Source organism: Macrobrachium rosenbergii, chromosome 41 (assembly GCF_040412425.1).
Source record: "Macrobrachium rosenbergii isolate ZJJX-2024 chromosome 41, ASM4041242v1, whole genome shotgun sequence".
NCBI lineage: Eukaryota > Metazoa > Arthropoda > Malacostraca > Decapoda > Palaemonidae > Macrobrachium > Macrobrachium rosenbergii.
This window is the reverse complement of record NC_089781.1, coordinates 81,273,107-81,294,593: the sequence shown is the minus strand read 5'-3', so window position 1 is coordinate 81,294,593 and position 21,487 is coordinate 81,273,107. Positions and strand designations below refer to the sequence as shown.

The 21,487-nt window shown below is 36.2% G+C and overlaps 3 protein-coding genes across 4 annotated transcripts in view; 1 reads left to right on the top strand and 2 right to left on the bottom strand.

The window, feature by feature from the left end:
- Positions 1-21,487, top strand: part of LOC136826924 (A disintegrin and metalloproteinase with thrombospondin motifs adt-2-like) — a 282,157-nt gene that overhangs the window by 194,977 nt on the left and 65,693 nt on the right. The window lies entirely within an intron of this gene.
- Positions 2,161-3,140, bottom strand: LOC136826518 (uncharacterized). The gene is made up of 3 exons (XM_067083703.1): positions 3,038-3,140; positions 2,394-2,724; positions 2,161-2,238 (listed from the first exon to the last, which is right to left on the bottom strand). Exons 1-3 carry the CDS (start codon positions 3,050-3,052, stop codon positions 2,225-2,227), a joined length of 360 nt encoding a protein of 119 aa, XP_066939804.1. The 5' UTR covers positions 3,053-3,140; the 3' UTR covers positions 2,161-2,224.
- On the bottom strand, positions 5,545-7,946 carry LOC136826516 (uncharacterized). 2 transcript variants are annotated; one of them, XM_067083699.1, is made up of 4 exons: positions 7,803-7,946; positions 6,314-6,799; positions 6,172-6,277; positions 5,545-5,814 (listed from the first exon to the last, which is right to left on the bottom strand). In XM_067083699.1, the coding sequence occupies exons 1-4, from the start codon at positions 7,815-7,817 to the stop codon at positions 5,798-5,800; spliced, it is 624 nt and encodes a 207-aa protein (XP_066939800.1). In that variant the 5' UTR covers positions 7,818-7,946; the 3' UTR covers positions 5,545-5,797. The 2 variants fall into 2 exon arrangements, with proteins under 2 accessions (XP_066939800.1, XP_066939799.1); XM_067083698.1 differs by having other exon boundaries at positions 6,172-6,799; positions 7,803-7,944.

Sequence of the window (21,487 nt, the reverse complement as noted above, 5' to 3'; positions counted from 1 at the left end):
AGTGACTGTTGGATAGATGGACTGTAAGAGGCTCTAATATCCAGGAAGTGCAAGCGTGGGTGTAAGATAGAGGTGTATGGTTCGTTGTGTGTATTGGTGTTGACACCCTGCTAATGAGCTTCCTGAGTAGGTTAATGCAGTTGCTAATTCATTCACGATGTAATAGATAATGTATGATTGTGGTAGTGATCATTATCTGTCTTTGTCAGTATTATAAGTCGTGAATGGTCAATTAAAAAAACTAGAAATCAGGTTAAAACAATTCCAACTTGAATTACAATCCTAGCCACTTATGTGATAAAGAGAGACAAGTAGCACATCTGTGTGTGTGGGTGTGTGTTCAAATGTAAAGTAATGATTTTAATGTGGCTGTAAAATACGTTTTTCTTTCGTGTCATTTCATAAATTAAGGCCAAAACGTTCATTGGTTTAACTCAGCAGCCTTGGCTCAGGATACGTTAGTGAGGGTTCTTTGGAGATAGTGAAAAGGCTGTTGACAAGGTTCTGTCGACTGTTCCTGCCTTCTTGTATTCTGATATGCTCATGTTATTTTGGATGCACAACTAATACTGAGAAGCAACAAGGGCTATTCCAGGTCATGTTCTGACCTGAAAACTCTCAGGTGAACTGAAACCCATGATTTCTCTGAGCTTGATATAGCTGTCCTTTCGTATTCTCTGCTTGGTACTTAATGTGCAAATTCCCATTAGCTTTTATATAGAGAAAAACAAACGGGTTATGAAATTTGAGGTGTTCAGTTCCCTTCTTGGTTTTTCAAGTATTTTTTAGCTCTGTTTGTATGTTGTTTGTAGGACCAAATAGTGAATCTCATATTCATGTTGGCTTTCTTGATATGTGCTGACGAGATATAGACAGATGGAATCAAGTTCTTATGGAGAGTGCCAAGGAAATATATCCTTATCTTTTTAAGAAAAGTATGAAAAGCTATTATAATTTCTGTTTAAGCATGATATCTAAGGTCATGGATTATGAAATTGAGAATATTGATTATCTATGCATGGTAAAGGCATACTTGGAATGATGTCTTGTAATGTGAAATGAGCTGCTACTCCACTTTTTAGCTTGTTTTATATTTAATGCCTTGTAGTCTGCGCATTGCGTCTGATTAAAAAAAATTGTGAGATCTTCCCACTTATTAATGTTTCAGTTTCATCGAATCAGAGTTGAATTATTATTTGATGCTTACTAGGCTACAAACTTTGATTCATAATATTCCACTCGGTAATTGAAGTGGGAGCTAAATTACCACACCACTGCTGGTTATATATATATTTATACATACATATGCATACATACATATATATAAATTATATATATAAGCGACCAATGAAAGATAAAACAGTATTGGTAATAAGGATCTTTGTTATTTTTAATGTTTTGTGGCTAAAGAGGATAATACTCCGCATAAGCACGTCGTTTATGGGAAGAACCAGTGTCGGTTATAAATGATCGTATGAGTAGTGAGATCGTTTAAGCTAAGAAGCTTATGCATGAAAATATATACGCCCTAATTTCTTTCAATAATTCTCTTAACATGGTCGGGTAAGGTGGAGCATATAAAGGAGGTTAACAGCTCTCCAAACCAGTTGAATGATCTGGATGATCTGCACACAGAATTTCATTTAAAAACAGCAATACATAGTTTCAGGTTTATGCGATTGACTTAGGTTTCAAGAGTGTGTAGACCATTTGACATAGTTCTTGGCTACCTTGTTTCTCTTTAGTAAAGATAAGTGTATGCTCCGTGGGCAACATATATTTTCATATATATTAATGTAGGAGAGTTCATTTGTGTATCTGTGACTTATTGACAGAATGACTGTGGTCTCATTGGTTTGAGGTCTGAGCAAGCCACTCTCCTTCCACCATATTTAAAGTACTCAAGTGCCCAGGGAAGTGGAAGCAGTCCAGTTTTCTGTTTCAGTATCTTTTGTAACAAAAGAAATTCTTGGTGACAGTAATGGTTAATATTATGCTGTCCCATGGCGTCTCACTGTTTGGCAGTTATTGTGACAGAATATTTCTATAACTTTGTGAATGCTCTGAGATTGATTCTTTAAGTCAGATATCGGATTAATATTTGGGGATGCTGTGTTTACGTATGTAAAAATTAAGTTTAGGGTCATGAGTGAAATTCACTTAAAAATTTTGTTCTTTATTGATCTTGAACTCTGAGGAGGTTTTATTCCATTGCCTGTGGCTGTCAGCGTCCGTAACCTGTAAAATTAATGTAAAGCTTATTAAAGATTATGATAATTTGAGTAACAATGTTATTTTCAGATATTTTTTGTTTTGTTATGCAATTATTACTTGGGAGTATTTTGATTCTATAAGTAGAGTAGTCAATAACTGAGAGACATTTTCTTTTATACCTCCTCCAAAACCACCTCCTCCTCCTCCTCCTCCTGCACCTCCACCAAGTCCTCCTCCAAGACCTCCTCCAAGACCTCCGCCTAGTCCTCCTCCGAGACCTCCACCTCCTCCAAAACCTCCTCCGCTGCCCCCACCAAGTCCTCCGCCACCCCCAAAACCTCCTCCGCTGCCCCCTCCAAGACCTCCACCACCTCCAAAACCACCTCCTGCTCCTCCTCCCCCTCCTAGTCCACCTCCGCCTCCAAAACCACCACCACCACCACCTCTTCCTCCTCTCCCACAATCACCACAGCCAGCTACAAGTGCTACCATCCCGAGTAGCATTACGGCCTGTTGAAAAAATGAACAATGTGAGCTTGATAAATAGTGATGAAATCTTCAGAGGCAGGTATAAACCTGTCTTTTTCGACATCAGGATAATACAGACATGAATCTCTTTCTGTGAAGCGACAGTACAGATAGGAATCTATTTCTGTCTGTGAGAAGAAATACAGACATGGCTGTGTTCATCTGTCCTAGGGTAAAGCAAGTATATATTCATATTAGACGAGATAATATAAACAGATTTTTTTCCCATGAAAATAAGGGTAAGGATTTCATATACAAAAGATAAAAGAATCAATTTGAAATGTTTTTGACTCACCACCTTCAGATCCATCTTCAGCTGTAGGAGCAGATGCCTCAGAGACTAGAAGTGGAAGATTGCTCTACTGAAGCCCAAGTTTCTTGTCCTTTTATACCCCAAGTCAGGTACCCTCCATATCCTAGTCCCCCCTACTAGCAACCCCTTCCCCTTCCCTTCCCCTTCCCCTTCCCCTTCCCCTCCCCTCCCCCTTTCCTTCACAACTTGTCTGTTTATTTGTCCTTCGCCGAGGTCGTCTTTCCTATTTCCCTCTGCTTGGACCACTCACCCAAGAATTGCCACCAGATGCTTTTCTGAATTTAGGACTGAATCGTTAATAACGCAAATATACTTTGTTGTCGTACAATATCATAATGATTTGAGGAAAGTTTATAGGAAACTTCAAAGAAAACCTTGAACACTCTTGCTTCTTGGTGATACTCAAAATCATATGAGACCTAATGGTTATGCTAGGGTTATTGATTCTGGTGGTTTTTCAGGCAGTTTCATGCCTGAAGAAGTAAGAAAATAGCTTGGAAGTGTCCAAGACGGGTCTGGATAGTACTGATCTTCAAGGAATTGTATGTATGTATATATAAGTATTTGTCTATGTATGTACGTATATAATATATATATATATATATATATATATATATATATATATATATATAAAAATAATGAAGGACCTAATAATAATGTATTGCCTCTTTTTTTATTTTCTTTCGAATAGTCCTTTTACCAATTATAAGTTTATTTTTTAACGGACAAAATGCTCTTATTATAAATTTAAAGGCATTTTCGATTGTTAAGACTTGGATTGAAGGTATTATTTTGTTTTTTATAAGATTTCTCTCTCGAATATATTCGCCATATTTTCTCTTTGAAGAGTTATCCATTTTGTGTTGATTCTCTTTAGAATTTGTTTATTATATATTCTCTTTGAAAGAATAGCTCCTCTGTTCTGTTTAACTGAGTGACAGCAAATGTTACTAGTTAAAATTGCAACATAATCTTACTCTTACGTCTTTGAACTATTAATTTTTAGTTCAAGATTTATTTTTATGATAATATTAAGCGTCAAAATACTCAAACCCTTTTCAGTGATGTTTTTTGTAAACTAATGTGCATTCAGCTTTTTTTTTTATGACATATCAACTAGGCATTCAATGTTAATCCATATCCAGCAATCTTGATCATCCTCATTCATTTTTTCCATTTCTTTTTTTGTACCCATTAATATCTCGACGTGAGACGAGCAACCTCATCCCCAAAACTTAGTACTGAGAAGCTTGCAACTGACTTAGGAATCTGGACTGAATTGGAATTGCTCAGAATGAGGCCCGAGATTAAGTTGAGTGAGTGAATGTGATTACATCTTGTTGTCGCTTGATCTAATCCAAGAGGAATTTCAGGGCTTAATTTTGATTTTCCGTTGATGTTTTCAACAGTTCTGGTCTTAATTTGTAAGATCTCTTTATTATTTTACTATCATTTTAGTTGAGTGTTAAAAATTATCATGGTAATTAGTTTCATTCGCAGTCATCACTTAAAAAATAATTCATTAATAGACACTATTTCTTACCAAAAAATGTAGTGGAAAAAATTATAATATCAGCTGGTGAAATAATTTTTAAGATCAAACATTGTAAGCCAAAATTCAGATACCTTAAGATTGGTAATCCAGTAAATCCTTTCCAGGTTTTATTCTGAAAATTAACAAGTGGATATGTTAGGCAACACAATGATTAAGATTTTGAATGAAACGTTTCTTAATTTCTATATTCATTGTAATACTGTACATTTGGGCTACAGATTTATCGCTTTGAGATTTCCGATGTACCAGATGTTTCCATTCCCTTTTCTGCGGTGCTAGAGGACCTTAAACCAATTGATCATTCCCTTTCCTGTGAAACAGTTTTTTTTATGACGGTTTCATGAATATTGATGCATATATCTCAAGAAAATTATTAATTTTCCCTTAAAACAAAATAACCCTTAGCTGTCATGTTTTTGTCATCTGCTTATGTATTCATTTGTTTCTATTTTCTCTCTCTTTCCTTTTATATATGAGTATTATATTCTGTTGAAGCCTTTTAATAAATTATTAGCATCCAAGATTTGTTCCATAAGAAACATTTCTATTTTAAATAACGAAACTAATAATACATACATGTACTCAATACATGATGTCCCTGTTCCTTGTTCCATACTACTGGAGTTTCTTGCTAGGCAATTAACGTTGGTATTGGATAAACATCCTACCAAGCAGTTATATAAGCACAGTCTGTTGCACCTTTATTTCTGGGTGAATGAAGGCTCCTTCGTGAAAATCAGTAAATTTTGACGTGAAATATCCTTATACAGGGGCGTTTTTTAACTCAGTGATCGACATCTAAAATATCTATTTATTTCACTCCCGCCTGTAGCTTTGGAGATGCTCGCTGTATCAAACAGTTTACTTCGTATATAAATGTACAATAGTGAATGTATGACCTCATTTCTTGATGACCAAGGAAATAATGTACGCCTTATATTTCACGTTTTTATTCATATTAAACTATAAGTAAGCATTATTTCTTAATAAACCAGGAATTGTTTACCGAACTATATGCATCTTATAAAGCATTTCAATAATTAGTACTAAATTATAAGTAGGTCCTTTTTGGTGATGTCTTGAGTAGTTTTAGTTAGAGATGTACGACCTCTAACGTTTATTTTTGTCTTTTTTAATAAAAGAGAACTGCTTGTAGACCACTATTGCTGACGCTTTGTTGAGGATTTCTAGCCGCCGAAGCTGGCTGCAAGTAAAAAAAAAATGGCACATAAATTAATCAAATATTGCGAATTGTTTCTCGGAACACTATTAATATGAGGTTAGTAGCCTCACCACAAAGTTCAATAATAAGAAACATGTAACAGTACTTGGGAGCCTAGTGTGTGTGCAACAGTGTCACAACGGAGTCCTAAAGGGTAAGCGAATGAATTAATGAGCATTAACGCCCTGGCGTTGAACTAAAATAGGGCTTATAACTCCTTTCGACATCATTGTTCATCATAACGAATATCGCTGATAGCTATTATCCGCTTCTTTTACTGACATTGTATATGAAAGTTAAAAACCGTAGGAGGGATACTTGGGAGTTTGCTTTACCTACCTCCAACTGCACCTGCATAGCTTTCACCGGTGCTGCTGCCACCTCCAAATCCTCCTCCTGATCCTCCACTCTGTCCTCCCCCGCCTCCAAAGCCTCCACCTGAGCCGCCTCCTTGGCCTCCTCCTCCAAAGCTGCCTTGATCTCCTCCTCCAAAGCCTCCACCTGAACCACCTCCTTGACCCCCTCCTCCAAAGCCTCCTTGACCTCCTCCTCCAAAGCCTCCACCTGACCCGCCTCCTTGACCCCCTCCTCCAAAGCCTCCTTGACCACCTCCTCCAAAACCTCCACCTGAGCCACCTCCTTGACCCCCTCCTCCAAAGCCTCCTCCACTTCCACCCCTTTGACTATCACCTCCTCCAAAGCCACCTCCACTTCCACCACTTTGTCTACCACCTCCTCCAAAGCCGCCTCCACTCCCACCACCTTGTCCACCTCCTCTGCCTCCTCCTCCTCCTCCCTGTCCACCACCTCCTCCAAAGCCACCTCCCCCACCTGAACCACCACCAAAACCTCCTCCTCCTCCAGAGCCTCCCCCTCCTCCAAATCCACCACCTCCTCCAAAGCCGCCTCTATGATTAGGACCTGGTGCAGCTGTCGCCAGCATCAACGCAGAAAATAACACAACCACCTGTTTTGGGAGAGAAATACATCATTACCTATTTCTGTGTGAATAAGAGTTCACTTTTTTTTATTAGAGCTGACTTATCACGAAATGTTTCTAGTGGTAATGTTCATACTGTACAGTTTCCAGAAAAAGAAATAAACTTTTAGATTACAGTACAGTACCTTTTCTAAGTATCATCGATTTTATTTTGCTTTTAGAGCGGTGATAAAATTATCTTTCATATATATATATATATATATATATATATATATATATATATATATATATATACATAAATATATTTATAAATATATTTATATATATATATATATATATATATATATATATGTGTAAACTCTTGTGGTTTAAGAAAAGCTGTAAATGATGATTAAATTTTAAAAGACTCACTTTTACAGGTTTGGGTTTTACGTTTGACGAAGTCACAATAGATTTTTCAGTGAACGGACCCAATCATGTCTCTACTTTAGAACCGTTTTGGTTGAGACGATGTTATTAACCACTTAACTATGGTCGCCATTTTGTACGTACATTTAGATATGATATATGATTATATATATGTATATAATATATATATATATATATATATATATATATATATATATATATATATATATATATATATATATATATATATATATATATATATATATATATATATATATATAAGATGGCTCAGTGGGTAGACCGTCGACTGGAGTCGTTGGAAGGTAACTGTGTCGAGGGATCGAGACCCGGCAATACCGATCCATTTATCACTTACGAATTCCCCTTCGGTGATAATTCCCCATCGGGGATATTCCCGAAGTAGCGTGACTTGGATATTAAACGACATTTGTAGCTTCAATATTATATATATTTATATATATATATATATATATATATATATATATATATATATATATATATATATTTTATATATATATATATATTCAGTATACCTATAGTCCATACAGATACGTGCTGAAATCCTCTTTCATTCAGAAGAGAAGTTATTTCTTGAACTTACCAGGCCTGGATGCATCCTGAACAGATGAAGTGATGTTGCGCCAAGGAGGGACAAAATAATCTGTGTTAAGGATGCCGAGGTCCATCCTCCTTTATATATCCTTTGTCTTAGCAGCCTCTCTGTGCCTGTCGTTCTGCTTAACCTGGCAGGTAGTGTTTGCCGGATCCTTTATCTCTCTCTCTCTCTCTCTCTCTCTCTTCCAGCATATTTCTCCCTTTCTCTCCTTCTCTCTCCCTATTTCCACCTCAGTCACTGTTGTCTATCCCTGATTCCGCATTGTCTTAAGACTGTTTTTATTACCACATTGTATTCCTCTGGTAGTCAGGCAGCCGTGACCTTCATCATTATTTACACGTCTCACATCGGTGCATTTAACCCTCCGCCCATTTGCTCTCGAATTACGTCTTAACCCCGCAAGGAGAGTTCGGGAAACCAGCTTTATTTGACTTCTGTCTCCCTTTTTCCAGTGAACTTCTCTTTTTCAAATGTCGACTTTGTACAAGTTCTCCGTGACTTTTGATAAATGTTTTTCTTGGTTTTACAAAATGCCGTAAAATTTTAATTATGTTCGGTACCTTACATCAACATTCTGTTTAATTCGTTATCTTGTTTCGAAATTTACAAATTAAATGAAGATATTATCTTTAGTTTTTTAATACAAAGGTCAGTTGGGAGGAAAACCTAATGCCATTTTCTAACCCAGGCCAGATTAAAATAAGAAAGAGGATGAGGTAGCAAAGATGGTGGGCCTTAATAAGGAAGGAATCGTTGACTGCTAGGATAAAAAGATAGGAAATAACGGTCCTTATGTAGCCCCAAACAGGGGAAAACTGGATCATGGATGAGATCTAACCGTGAGAGAGAGATTATAAAAATGTCATAAGAGAGTGGATGAAATATTGAAGAAATGGAGTTTGTACCCATGTCATCATCTTTAATACCTCGGCTTGCTGTAAGTTTTTTTTTTAATATGGGTAAGCCATTAATAACTAAAATTCCCATAATCTGTAGTGTATGTATTTTTACATCAAGTTCAGTTTTTTGTATTTGTGAGTTTAGAATATCGTGTATTCGAAGTTACTTTAGCACAAACCCTTATGATTTTTGTACTTGATGCTCTTGATAGATCCCAGTATTAAAGCGATATTGTCATCTTTAAACACCGCAGATTTCGAGATGATAAGGTTACTGTCTTGAAATCTAGTTCTTAACTAAGAGTTCATACTACCAGTGTTCATAATATAGTATGCTTTTCTGTATTTAAGTCAGTATATATGCATATGGCTATAACTAAACACCTTATGTGTGGTGTATTTATACAGTTCTTTTTTCTACTTTCTGGACTCTCATTAACATACACCACAAGAAGTTTGTAATGACGAGGAACCAAATGGAAACAGAAAGACCTAATGCGGTCTCTCACACCCAAATGGCAGTCGATAACATGATAAGTGTTCTTTTTTGGGTGAGAATTGTCCTCCTATCCCCATCCCCACCGAAAACTATTCTTTGAGAATTCCCATCTTAGTTAAGTATGCTCTGTTCATAAAGTGCCGTTGGTTCGCAAAGATTTCTGCTAAATAAGGTCTTATGAAGATACAGAACATCGGGATGCACAAAGCTTTCCATCTGATTTAAAATACTAGAAGTTGTCTCATGAATTTACCGACTTGGTTTTAACGATCATTTCAACCTGTATCGTTTTCATTGCCATTCATTGGGTTTAAGGTATATATAAGAATACTTCGATATTGTAAATCCAGTAATAACTAGTAAGGTAAATAACATTATCATTTTTTTTAATGTAATATGAATAAATGCCCATCCACCTGACATATGTATATTGAACTTTGTCGCTCAGAAATTTCATATATGTAAAGCATATAATTTGATATTATTTCCTCAACACGTTGGTTTTATTACATACATAAACCACATACTGTACTTGTGTATCTATGCGTGTGATTATTTATATTTCATATTCAGGTATATGAGAGTAATATAATCATTAACCACTTAATGTTTTTCACTCAGTCAAAAAAATTCCTTGTTGGGGAAGTAAATAGGGTTTTTAAAAGACATCTTAATTTTTTATATTTTATTACAATAATCAACAATTACTTTGTTACTTGCGGTGTCCTATGGATGAAGTTTAGCCCGCGTGACTTGCTGTAGATGGAATAATAAAAAAATAGATTTTAGATAAAAGGACACAAACGAGCAACCATGTGTGCTAAATTCATTTGTTTGTGTGACATATATATATATATATATATATATATATATATATATATATATATATATATATATATATATACATACATACATATATATACATACACACACACACATAATATATATATATATATATATATATATATATATATATATATATATATATATATATATACGTGTGTATATATAATGTGTATATATATATATAAATTAATCTTGCGTGTAAGAACAACGAACTCATTGTAGTTGTTATTTTAAATATACTGTATTCTTGTAATGGCTTTCATCTCTGCTTTTTATAATTGCATAGTTACTCTTGGGTATAATAATTCAAAGTTTTCTTTAGTTAGATTCTACAATGTTACGAAAGAGTCGCTACTTACCTCCAACCCCACCTCCAAAGCCTCCTCCCGAACCTCCTCTGTGTCCTCCTCCGCCTCCAGCTCCCCCACCACCTCCAAAACCTCCTCCCGAACCTCCTCTGTGTCCACCTCCGCCTCCAGCTCCTCCACCACCTCCAAACCCTCCGCCAGAGCCTCCTCTTTGTCCATCTCCTCCTCCTCCTCCTCCAAACCCTCCGCCAGAGCCTCCACTTTGTCCACCTCCTCCTCCAAATCCTCCTCCACCACCTCCACTTGCCCCTCCTCCTCCTCCTCCAAAGCCGCCTCCGCCACCTCCTCCGCTTGCCCCTCCTCCTCCTCCAAAGCCGCCTCCGCCACCTCCTCCGGATGCCCCCCCTCCTCCTCCAAAGCCGCCTCCACCACCTCCTTCACTTCCACCACCGCCTCCGAAGCCTCCTCCGCCACCTCCTTCTTTATGTCCTCCACCTCCTCCAAATCCTCCTCCTCCTCCAAAACCGCCTCCCCCACTTCCACCGCCACCACCTCCTCCGAAGCCTCCGCCTCCTCCCCCACTCTGATGTTGGCGTGGTCTAGCCGTTACCAGTGCCACAACGGCGCACAGCACCGTCACCTGTTTCAAAGACAGACATTTGAAAAATTTTATAACGACCAAAAATTCTAAAAGTCTTAATTCAATTTACGGGGTACTCCTTGAGCAAGAGCCCGTGCTCGCAAGATTTTTTTTTTTCTCTCTCTCTTTTAGATAAACGTAGGTTGAGACTTAAAGTATGTGGTGGTTACTGTCTGTATGTTTATGATTATTTATAGATGAAAGTTTCTCTTTCTCTCTCAGTGTTATTTAAATTTTTAAAATTTTTACATATTAGATATTTTTGGTGTCTATCGGCGTAGTAATTATGACACCAATTTTTACTATCAGAGCAATCAGTTAAACTGTTAGTTTTTTAGCTTATGTCGTAGCATAGTAGATGAACCGATGGAAGGGTAAATTGATGGACATAATGGTGAAATGAATTGGTGATAAGCGACGTCTCAAGAAAATTACTGTATTTATTAGGTATGTTTTCATGCTTAAAGTTATTTAAACAAGAAACGTACGGTTGAGTTTGAAAGTAAATGTAACATTAATTTATGAATACCCATGATGATAATCAGTGTCCCAGTTACTCACCACTTTCAGATTCATCTTGAACTGGTGACGCCCTTCCGCCTGAGAGGGAGATAACGATGCTAATGTCTGATGCCCCAAGTTCGCCTCCCTTATATACCCGGTGCCACCGGTAGTTACCCCGTTCGTTAGCCCTAAGGTTCGGTCCTCGTGCCCATTGTTTACCGATAATTCTTTCCCTTCTGAACAATTTGCTCCCCCACCCCCTAATTTTTTCTTTATCAACCTTCGTTCATTGTGTCGTCCTTGAATCAATGTCGGTGTCTTCCAAGAAATTCCCGGAGTTCCTCCTACGTCATCGCAATTGTCTGTCTGTACGAATTGCTTTCATGTTAATGTTCTTTTCAGAACTTCAGTTTCGACTGAGTTCAAAGCCGTGTTACGGATGCGTTTGGACTGCCTTTTTTTTTTTTTTTTCTCAGGAAGCTTCAAGCTCTTTCCAGTTAATTCCACAAAGGAGTTTCAAAAGGTTTGCTTTGTAGGTTGCTTAAGAATTAACCAGGAACTCTTTAACGGTTATAACATTAGGAAAATCATTCACGCTTCAGATAACACCCAAGGTCTGGGTTTATTCACTCTGAAACCTTTCAGTACATCAGTATATATATATATATATATATATATATATATATATATATATATATATATATATATATATATATATATATATATATATATATATATATATATATATATATATATATATATATATATATATATATATATATATATATATATATATATATATAAATGACAATTTTACCGCTTATTGATACAAAAATGAAGTTTTGGCTATCAAATTTAAATGGAATTTACGTTGATGACATATGAGAAACTTATAGCTCTCCAGTTACAAAACTTTGTAGATGTTATTTAGCCAGGGTCTGGGTATTGCAAACATTTATCTCCGCCTTTGTATGAAGATAGAAAAAGGGGGAAGATTCGATATAAAACGATGGAATCTTTCTGCCTGAGTAAGTTGATTTGTGCTGTTGATGTGTGTAACTTACGATAACATCAGTTATATTTATCATTCATTTGTATCTTGAGTCATTTTCATGTGTCATCATATTGAATCCTCGGCTTGAGTTATGTAGATCCCCATTTTTTTATGTTTATAGGAAATCCTTCACACTTGAAGCAGAATGGCCTGAAAATTCTATTCTTTGCTTCCTTGCAACTTGTACTGCTCCGTTATTGCCTTAGCTACTTATTTCCTGGACTTTCTAGTTCTTCTGTGTTGTGAAGCATTCACTGTTTACTGTTGTCGGTGTTTTAGGGATGACAGTAAATATCCGCAGTAGGTATCGTCGAAGCGCACGCATATTGCTTCTGATTGATCCCTTGTATTGTAGCAGTTGGAAGAAAATACAAAACATATTTACATATTTTCTAATGCCGTATTATTGTGATGAATATCCAAAAAAATGCCAACCTAACACCACTATATGTGTAATTTTTCATAAATTATGAGACAATAAAATCAACGATCGCACGTTCCATGAATGTTTAAGAAAAAGAAAAAATATAGATACATGATATTTGAGCGACGAGTTTTCGTTCCACCAATCACGATTAGCTGCATTATCGATTGCGGATATTTACCGTTAGCTCTAAAAAACTGACTGAAACGCTCATCTTATAAAACAAAGCATATGAAAAATAACCTGGCGAAGGGGCATAACGCAAAAATAATTATCTTAGCATCAACTTCTGCGTTAATATATTGTAAACAGGTTTATATTATCTTGAAACAAATTATTATCGGTCTTTGGCATTTGATAAGCTGGGCAACCGCAAGTTCAGCGCCGTCGCTATTGGGGGCCAGGGGTGCCCGGACCCCCCAGTCAGATGCTTGGGCCCCCAGTGGCCCCCAGTTGAAATTTCCTTTGTAGCTAAACTGAAACCCGTACAGTATTTGATCCATTTGCATATAGTTAGAGTTGAAAATTGAGCTCTATAATTTCAAATACAAGTCTACTAATTGCTAACACTGATATTTTCCTTCGTTCACGAGGATATATTCATTCGAGAATAGTGTATTTTACTAATAGTTTTAAAAGTGAATCATTCATGCGGTAGAATTTTTACATTGTTGAGAAAAAGAACAGACAAAGCGAGAGATCGATAGTTTGATACGATCATGGCCTTTACTACAGCTACCAGGACCATTGTCGTCGTACCTGATAAGGTAGAGAAGAGGAGAGTTCAGACCAGACGTAAAATGCGTTTGTTTATCTTAGTCCTTAGCAGTCTGTCTGTCTCTCGTTCCGTAACTCACCTTCGCATACATCTCGAGGAACGCTTCTGTTTACTCTAGACCCGGAGAAACCGAATGGCGTTGGGAATGCATCGTGTAGTCTCTTTATACCTGCTGTTAAACAGTTAGTGGTAAAACTCCGTGAACTGAACAGTAATTTTATTTCTTTAATAGTATATGACTTTACTTTATTCACAGACAGATTAATCTCACTGGTCTTCAGTATTATCAATAATCAGAATCAATTAAGCATATGTTATCATGTCAGTGTTCGCTGTATAAAGACATATACGAGCGACTTGAGCCAGTTGCAATAGAAGAGGTGAAGTGAATAGGTACTATAAACAGACGCTGCAAATAGATAAATAAAACTGATTAAGGTCAAGCATTCAGAATTTAACCTTGCCTGTGAAACGTTGCAACTGGGCAATTGACCGAAAGATAATTATCAGTAATTAATTGACCGAAAGATAATTATCTGTTGTAACCCGGCCTTAGCTTGTCAACTTTGAGGTTTAAAATCTGATAATTAATACATTAACGAATTTCTTGTTATTATTATTATTATTATTGTTGTTGTTGTTAAGGTTGTTGTTGTTTTTTTTTGTTATTAATAGTAAAAGGAAGCGATACTTTAAGTTATTTTGTAATGCTTTCAGTTTAATTATTTCTTTTGTAATAATTATTCCAGGGGATTATTTCCTGTCCTATGTCATTTTGTGAAAAGGATTTTACTGATGTTTTAATCTTTCATCTGCTTCGCTATGATTATTCCTTTATCTTTCTATCCAGATATTTATCTGCATGTTTATGCATTCAACTCTATTATTTAACATTTGTTAACGCGTTTATATAAAAATATTTCCATATCCTTCTTGGATGAGTACTATGTTCGGTTCAGGATACATAATTAGATGTATCCTGAACCGGACATAGTACTCATCCAAGAAGGATATGGAAATATTTTTATATAAACGCGTTAACAAATGTTAAATAATAGAGTTAAATGCATAAACATGCAGATAAATATCTCAATAGAAAGATAAAGGAATAATCATAGCGAAGCAGATGAAAGATTAAAACATCAGTAAATTCCTTTTTACAAATGTCATAGGACAGAAATAATCCCTGAATAAATATCACAAAAGAAATAATTAAACTGAAAGCATGACAAAATAACTTATAAGTACCACTTCCTTATTATATATATATATATATATATATATATATATATATATATATATATATATATATATATATATATATATAATATATAAAACATTTATATATATATATATATATATATATATATATATATATATATATATATATATATATTATATATTTTATATGAAAAACTGGTGTCACAACTTACAAGGTCATCTACGTCCGAGTTCATGTTTTTCGATTTGTTACCACTGAAGTTGAGGACGAAGCGTTGATTTTTCATATTTTAGTAATTAAATCAGGCAGAATTATTTTTTTTATCGCAAAGAGAAATCTTAAATGACTGTCTATTTATGAGTGAAGTTCTACTGTATGTAAAAAAAAAATACTGAAGACCACAGGACGAGTAGCTTATGCCTAAACTTGAAAATTAAAAACAAGTGAAAAAGAGTGGCCCCACCGGAAGCCAAAGCCTTTCTTCAAACAAATGGAAACTTACACAGATCAGGGGAAACGGAGACAGGGTGAAAATTCCGAAGCTTGACTGAACAACTTGGACATAATTTCATGCCGGCAAAATGTATTTAGAATTGCAAGAGTATTGTATAAATCGTTTAATAGTTTGTGAAACTATGTGCGCTTAGAGGCAGTGATACATCTGTTAACATCAGTTACAATTCTGACTCAAAATGATTGACGCCGTAAAGAAGTTTTTCATTTCTTTACTCAACGCTAAAACAGCGATAGTTTGTTTCCCTTCATCATTCCCTCCAACGCCAAAAAGAAAGATCGGTCGTGTCAACGTCATTTATATTTGCCAGGTGACTTCATCGCGTCCCTTTTATAGGAATTGCAGAAACTCATGAAAGGAGTGTCTGGAAAAATTGTCGGGGACGTTAGACATTGCTAAGGAACTCATTAAGTTTGGAAGTTGATTTATACCGTGTTTGTCTCGAGTAAACATTCAATATTTTGGAGACATAAGTTTATGCAGCTATTTGTCTGTTTGCCCTAACAGATAATTGTATATTAATTCGTTGATGTTAAATGTTTCTCTGTTCGAGTTTAATGTCATCTTTTTTACTTTTTCCTTCGTTTATTTTCACACACAGGCCTTGTGTTCTGTTAAGGTTTGCTAGTGAATATCTTTATGAGGCAATACACTTGCAAGGGTATATATTAAGTATAAATAATAATGATAACAAGGCCTTACCTTCCTTGCTTAGAACCGCGTATATTAGGGCACCCTATCTTTATTATAGGCTTTATTGCTTCTAATACCTGTCAAGGTATAGTTGATGCTGTGGGGCATTTCTGATGAAGGGCTTCACCCTAGATTCAGAGGTTAATAATAATAATAATAATAATAATAATAATTAATAATTAATAATAATAATAATTGTAAGTCGTAAACATCGGCAGTAAGAAACTAGCTTGCTATAATTTCATTCACGTTCTCCAGTCCTTGAGATTCGAGAAGGCACTTTATCGCAGTGCCCTAATAAAAAGGGAAGCGTACCTGCCCTTTGTGAAGCGACATTTCTTTTAAAGTAAAGAGGTTTATGCTATTTTCGATTTTTATATTCTCTTAAAGCGCCCATTGAATTTGCCGTTGTAACGCCAGGTTCCTTTGCCAGCAAATCAATTAATAATTCAGTCAGTCACTCGGAGGAATACCATATAAATTTACGTTGGTGACTAGTGGTAGGAAAATCGTGTTGCATCATCATCGGCCAAGAGAAGCCTTGGCTTTCAGGGTCGCCTTTAGAAAATCTACAAAAATCTAGACCCTGGGTTTGCTTTGCACTGAACGTTGCCTTCATGGTAACCTCTCCTGAATTGCTGAGTTTTAAGGATTATTTGCGTTCATATAACTGTTTCAAAGCTTATATAATACTGTACTGTTAATTCCATAAGTTAGCGGAATATATTTACTTACATCAGTACTTGTGTCAAAGGCGATAGAACATTTTCATTGCAATATAAGTGCGCCAGATATTATTTTGAATTTTGTCGAACTTTTGTACGAAGATGTTTTTCTCGATGTTCACAACTCTCTCCTGTCTTCAGTGAAAAAAAAATATGCAAAAGAACCATATAGCAATTGGATATTCTTTGTATATACTTATTTTCCCCTTTGAATTTTTGTGAGCTCAGTGTATTATTTTATATTTCTGGTTTTGTACCATTATTGTAGTATTATGGCCCTCTGTGAAAATGACTGGGAAATTTCACTCGCAAACGGACTCGTTGTTTATGTTTGTGTGCCCTTATGAAATAGGTGCACTTGGCCCAATTGCCATGACGTTGCTAGTCCCAACCTTAGAAGGTTTAGGGTTCGATCCTAATCAAGCTACAATTCTGTAGGAAAATTCTGTTAAATCTCATTTTTGTTCGTATTAGCCTAAATAATATAGACGATTGTAGTGGGCTGCAGCAATTAGAGACAATGGAATGGAGTCATCAACCTCATTCCAGAAAGAAATGCTGAGAACCGGAGAGCCAGCACCTGCGACCACATCCTCTAAGGGAAAATTCATACTATTTGTTTATACATTATATATATATATATATATATATATATATATATATATATATATATATATATATATATATATATATATATACATATGTATATATATGTGTGGTGTGTGTGTGTATAAATATATACATACATACATACACATATATGTATATATATATATATATATATATATATATATATATATATATATATAGAGAGAGAGAGAGAGAGAGAGAGAGAGAGAGAGAGAGAGAGAGAGAGAGAGAGAGAGAGATTTATCCAGGGCCAACATTGCAGCATGATATTTGATGTCTATTTTGAAATATCCAGTTATGTAAATTTGTTGTTTCTTATTTATTGACCTCCAGTTGTTTACTTATGCGCTTTGGACATGATAAACACTTTGCATCTTCAAACTCCTGTTTTGTATTCGTGGAATGATTCTGAAATTCTGGGACATTTCAGTTTTCGTTTTCCTAAAGCTGTATTTTCTGTTAGGTAAAAATTTGTCATTAGTTATTGCTCCTTTTATATCTTTTCGTACATAGGATGATATTGAATCATTTTGTGAATGTCTTTCTCTTTGCCTTATTTTTCATCCGTTTTGCTATATTGGACGATACTGGATGATTATGTGAGATCTCTTTCCTTTTTCGTCAATGTTTTCATCCATTTTCGTATATTTCATCCTTTCCTTGCTTATGATTATAGTGAATCTTTTAGAGAGATGTCTTTCTCTTTGCCTTTTGCCTTATATCTCATGCCGTTCCCTACACAAAGATGATACTGAATCCTTTTCCTGGAAGTCTTTCCATTTGTCTTATTGTTCATCCTTTTTCATACATAGGATGGCACTGAATCATTTTTTGAGATGCCTATGTCTTTGCCTTATCTATTGTGGCCTATTTATGTATCAACTGATGTTTATTTTTGTATAGAATCGTTTACTCTAATTTCCTTAGCTCTGTTTGGTGCTACTTTTTTTTCCAAATTGAGCATTCTGGTTTAGAGAATCTTTTGTGTTCTATATTATTATATTATGTTTCATATGAGTTTGTATTCTTGAACATAGCAAAAATGAAGGTTACAGCAATGAGAATATTAATCATTATTATTATTATAAATATGGATTTAACTAGATTATTAAGAACAGTTAATTCTAAATGATAAGCTGATAGTACACACACACACACATATATATGTGCATATATATAAATATATATGTATATATAATATAAATATATGTATATATAATATATATATATATTACATGTATATATACATCGAAAATTCTTCTTAATTCCGAAAAACAATTCTCGAGTATATTAAGCAGTTATTGTTATTAAGATTTTAATGTACTGCACAATGGCTTGAGAGCTCACTTGGTCAAATCTCTCTTAGATAAGAAACAAGTGATATGAGGACGTCTCTGTTTCTTAAAATGCATTCTCTGTTTAAAAGCTAATGTATTTTCTTGACAGCAACATAGGTGTTCTTCCTTTGCCAATGGAAATAAGATTTTGTTTGTGTATGTGTGGCATTGTCCAGCATATTTTATTTATGTAAATATTAATTTTTCTCTGATCACCTTAAATGTAATAATAAAATTTATTGATATTACAATTTAAGATCATAGATCAAGAAGAACACAGTGGAAATGAGTCCTGTTACTAAAGGAACAATCTGTTAATAAAAAAAAAAAAGAAGCAATTATGGAAGCAATTAGAGAGAGAGAGAGAGAGAGAGAGAGAGAGAGAGAGAGAGAGACCCGGAACTTGCGGTCTTATCGGTGCTGGTCTTACTTAATGGCACTCTGCTGATAGTGCCAAGCTGAGTGAGCCTCAGGTTGACCACACCGAATCTACGTCATCGATCGTCATCTACTGCTTTTAGCCGTTGTGGCTATACGAGTTAGAGCCACGGCTCCCTTTCCTCCTTCCCATCTCTTATTCATTCTTAAACTCCCCCTTCCCTTACATCCAATACTCCCTTCCTAATAAAGACGCCGCCCTTTTCCATTTCCGAGTACCCATCTTGCCATTCCACCTGACGTTAGGCGTACTAGAGGTTGCCTATGGCTTGAAAATGGTATGCCCACGCTCAAGCTGGCACCACAATACCGGTTTGCTTAAGGAGGCTTATGCCAGCACCTGAAAGGTGGGCATAAATACAGTTTCGATGGCGGAGGCATTAACTTACCGTGGTAGAGGTTGCCTATGGCTCGAAACTGGTATGCCCACGCTCAAGCTGGCACCACAATACCGGTTTGCTTAAGGAGGTTCATGCCAGTACCCGAAAGGTGAGCAGAAATTCAGTTTCAATGACGGAGGCATTAACTTACCGTAGTAGAGGTTGCCTATGGCCCGAAACTGGTATGCCCACGCTCAGGCTGGCACCACAATACCGGTTTGCTTAAGGAGGCTTATGCCAGCACCCGAAAGGTGGGTATAAATCCAGTTTCGATGACGGAGGCATTAACTTAACGCGGAAGAGGTTGCCTATGGCTCGAAACTGGTATGCCCTCTCATAAGCTGGCACCACAATACCGGTTTGCTTAAGCAGGCTTATGCCAGCACGGTTGCTCAACAGGCAGATGAATACCCACTGCCAGAATCAGGACATAAGTTCGCAACCTTGTAAATCCTGTCTGGATTTCAAAAACCTTCCAAACCAAGGGCAGAAGGCCATTACCCGACGAAGGACTGCAACGAGAAGAGCCCGTGGTTTCCTCCTCGAAGTGAGGCCTCTCAGGGAGAAGCCAAGAAATAATTCTAAATGCGAAGGATTCCTGAAGAATTTCCATTCGTCTTTTGAATTCCAAGATGTACTGCTCGCAACAAACAAGCTGGTGCAGAACGCCGCTTTCACGACGAGCAAAGTTATTAAGCCCTCTAAACAGAACTCCCAATACAACTACGACGATCATCAGTGCGTACTGTCTGTTTAAGAAACGGAACTTCATGGATTCTGAAGACGGAATTCCCGGTTTTTGAGGACGGAATTCCCGAACGTTCGTTCGTCTCCGACTCCAGGCTTCAGACAGACATGCTTGCATGGAGACACACCCGGAGACGTGTATTGTCCTGTTCTTTTCGTCTTTGAAGCCGCGACTGAAAATCTCAGAGGACTCTTTCATATTCCTTTTGCCTAGCAGCCAGCGATGGTCTGATATATCACATATGAAGGCAGTCCATTAAATACGCAACAGAAAAAATATGAAAAAAGGAAATGAAAAGATACCCTCATTGAAGCTGCCCGAATCTCACTACCGATTTAATGCCTGTGAAACTGTCAATTGTGTTTTCCTTTTATATTTACCAAAAAAAAAACTGAGTCAATTCTGTAGCATATCCCTGTTGTATCCTTTCCAATATTATTTCCAACAAGACAGGCCCTATGATGTGTCCAAAAACTGCATCCCTTGCTGTATAATTTATTTCCTATTTCATGTATTTTCAGCCCAGGTTCGAATCCTGGCTGAGCCATAGGCGCTCTATCCGTTATAATTTTGCCTTGGGTGTAAATTATGCCCAAGGCGTCATCAACCCTCTTTCTATTTCACTTCGTTTTGTCTTTTAAACATTTAATCGACAACAAATCCCTTTTCTCTTTGGAGTATATCTATTTTTATATCATTAATGCTGACATTATATTAACCTGATTTACATGATAAGGAAAGGATGTTTGCACGCCCCTGAATGTCTGTTACGTGCTCAAGTTTGCGTTGCAAAAGAAACCCAGTGTACCGATCGCACCTTGATTAAAAAATATATCAGACGCAGTTCAAGCTATAAATAGAACCATTGTTGTTTGTAATTATTGTTTATACGCCTTGATATAAGTTTCTTAATAACAAACAAGAATGCTCTGCCATAACGAAATCATTAGGTACTGTCAAATCACATGAGTGTCCTTTCTCGACTGGTATTCATTTAGGAAGTCATAATCTCCTCGTGTTCCAAAACAAAG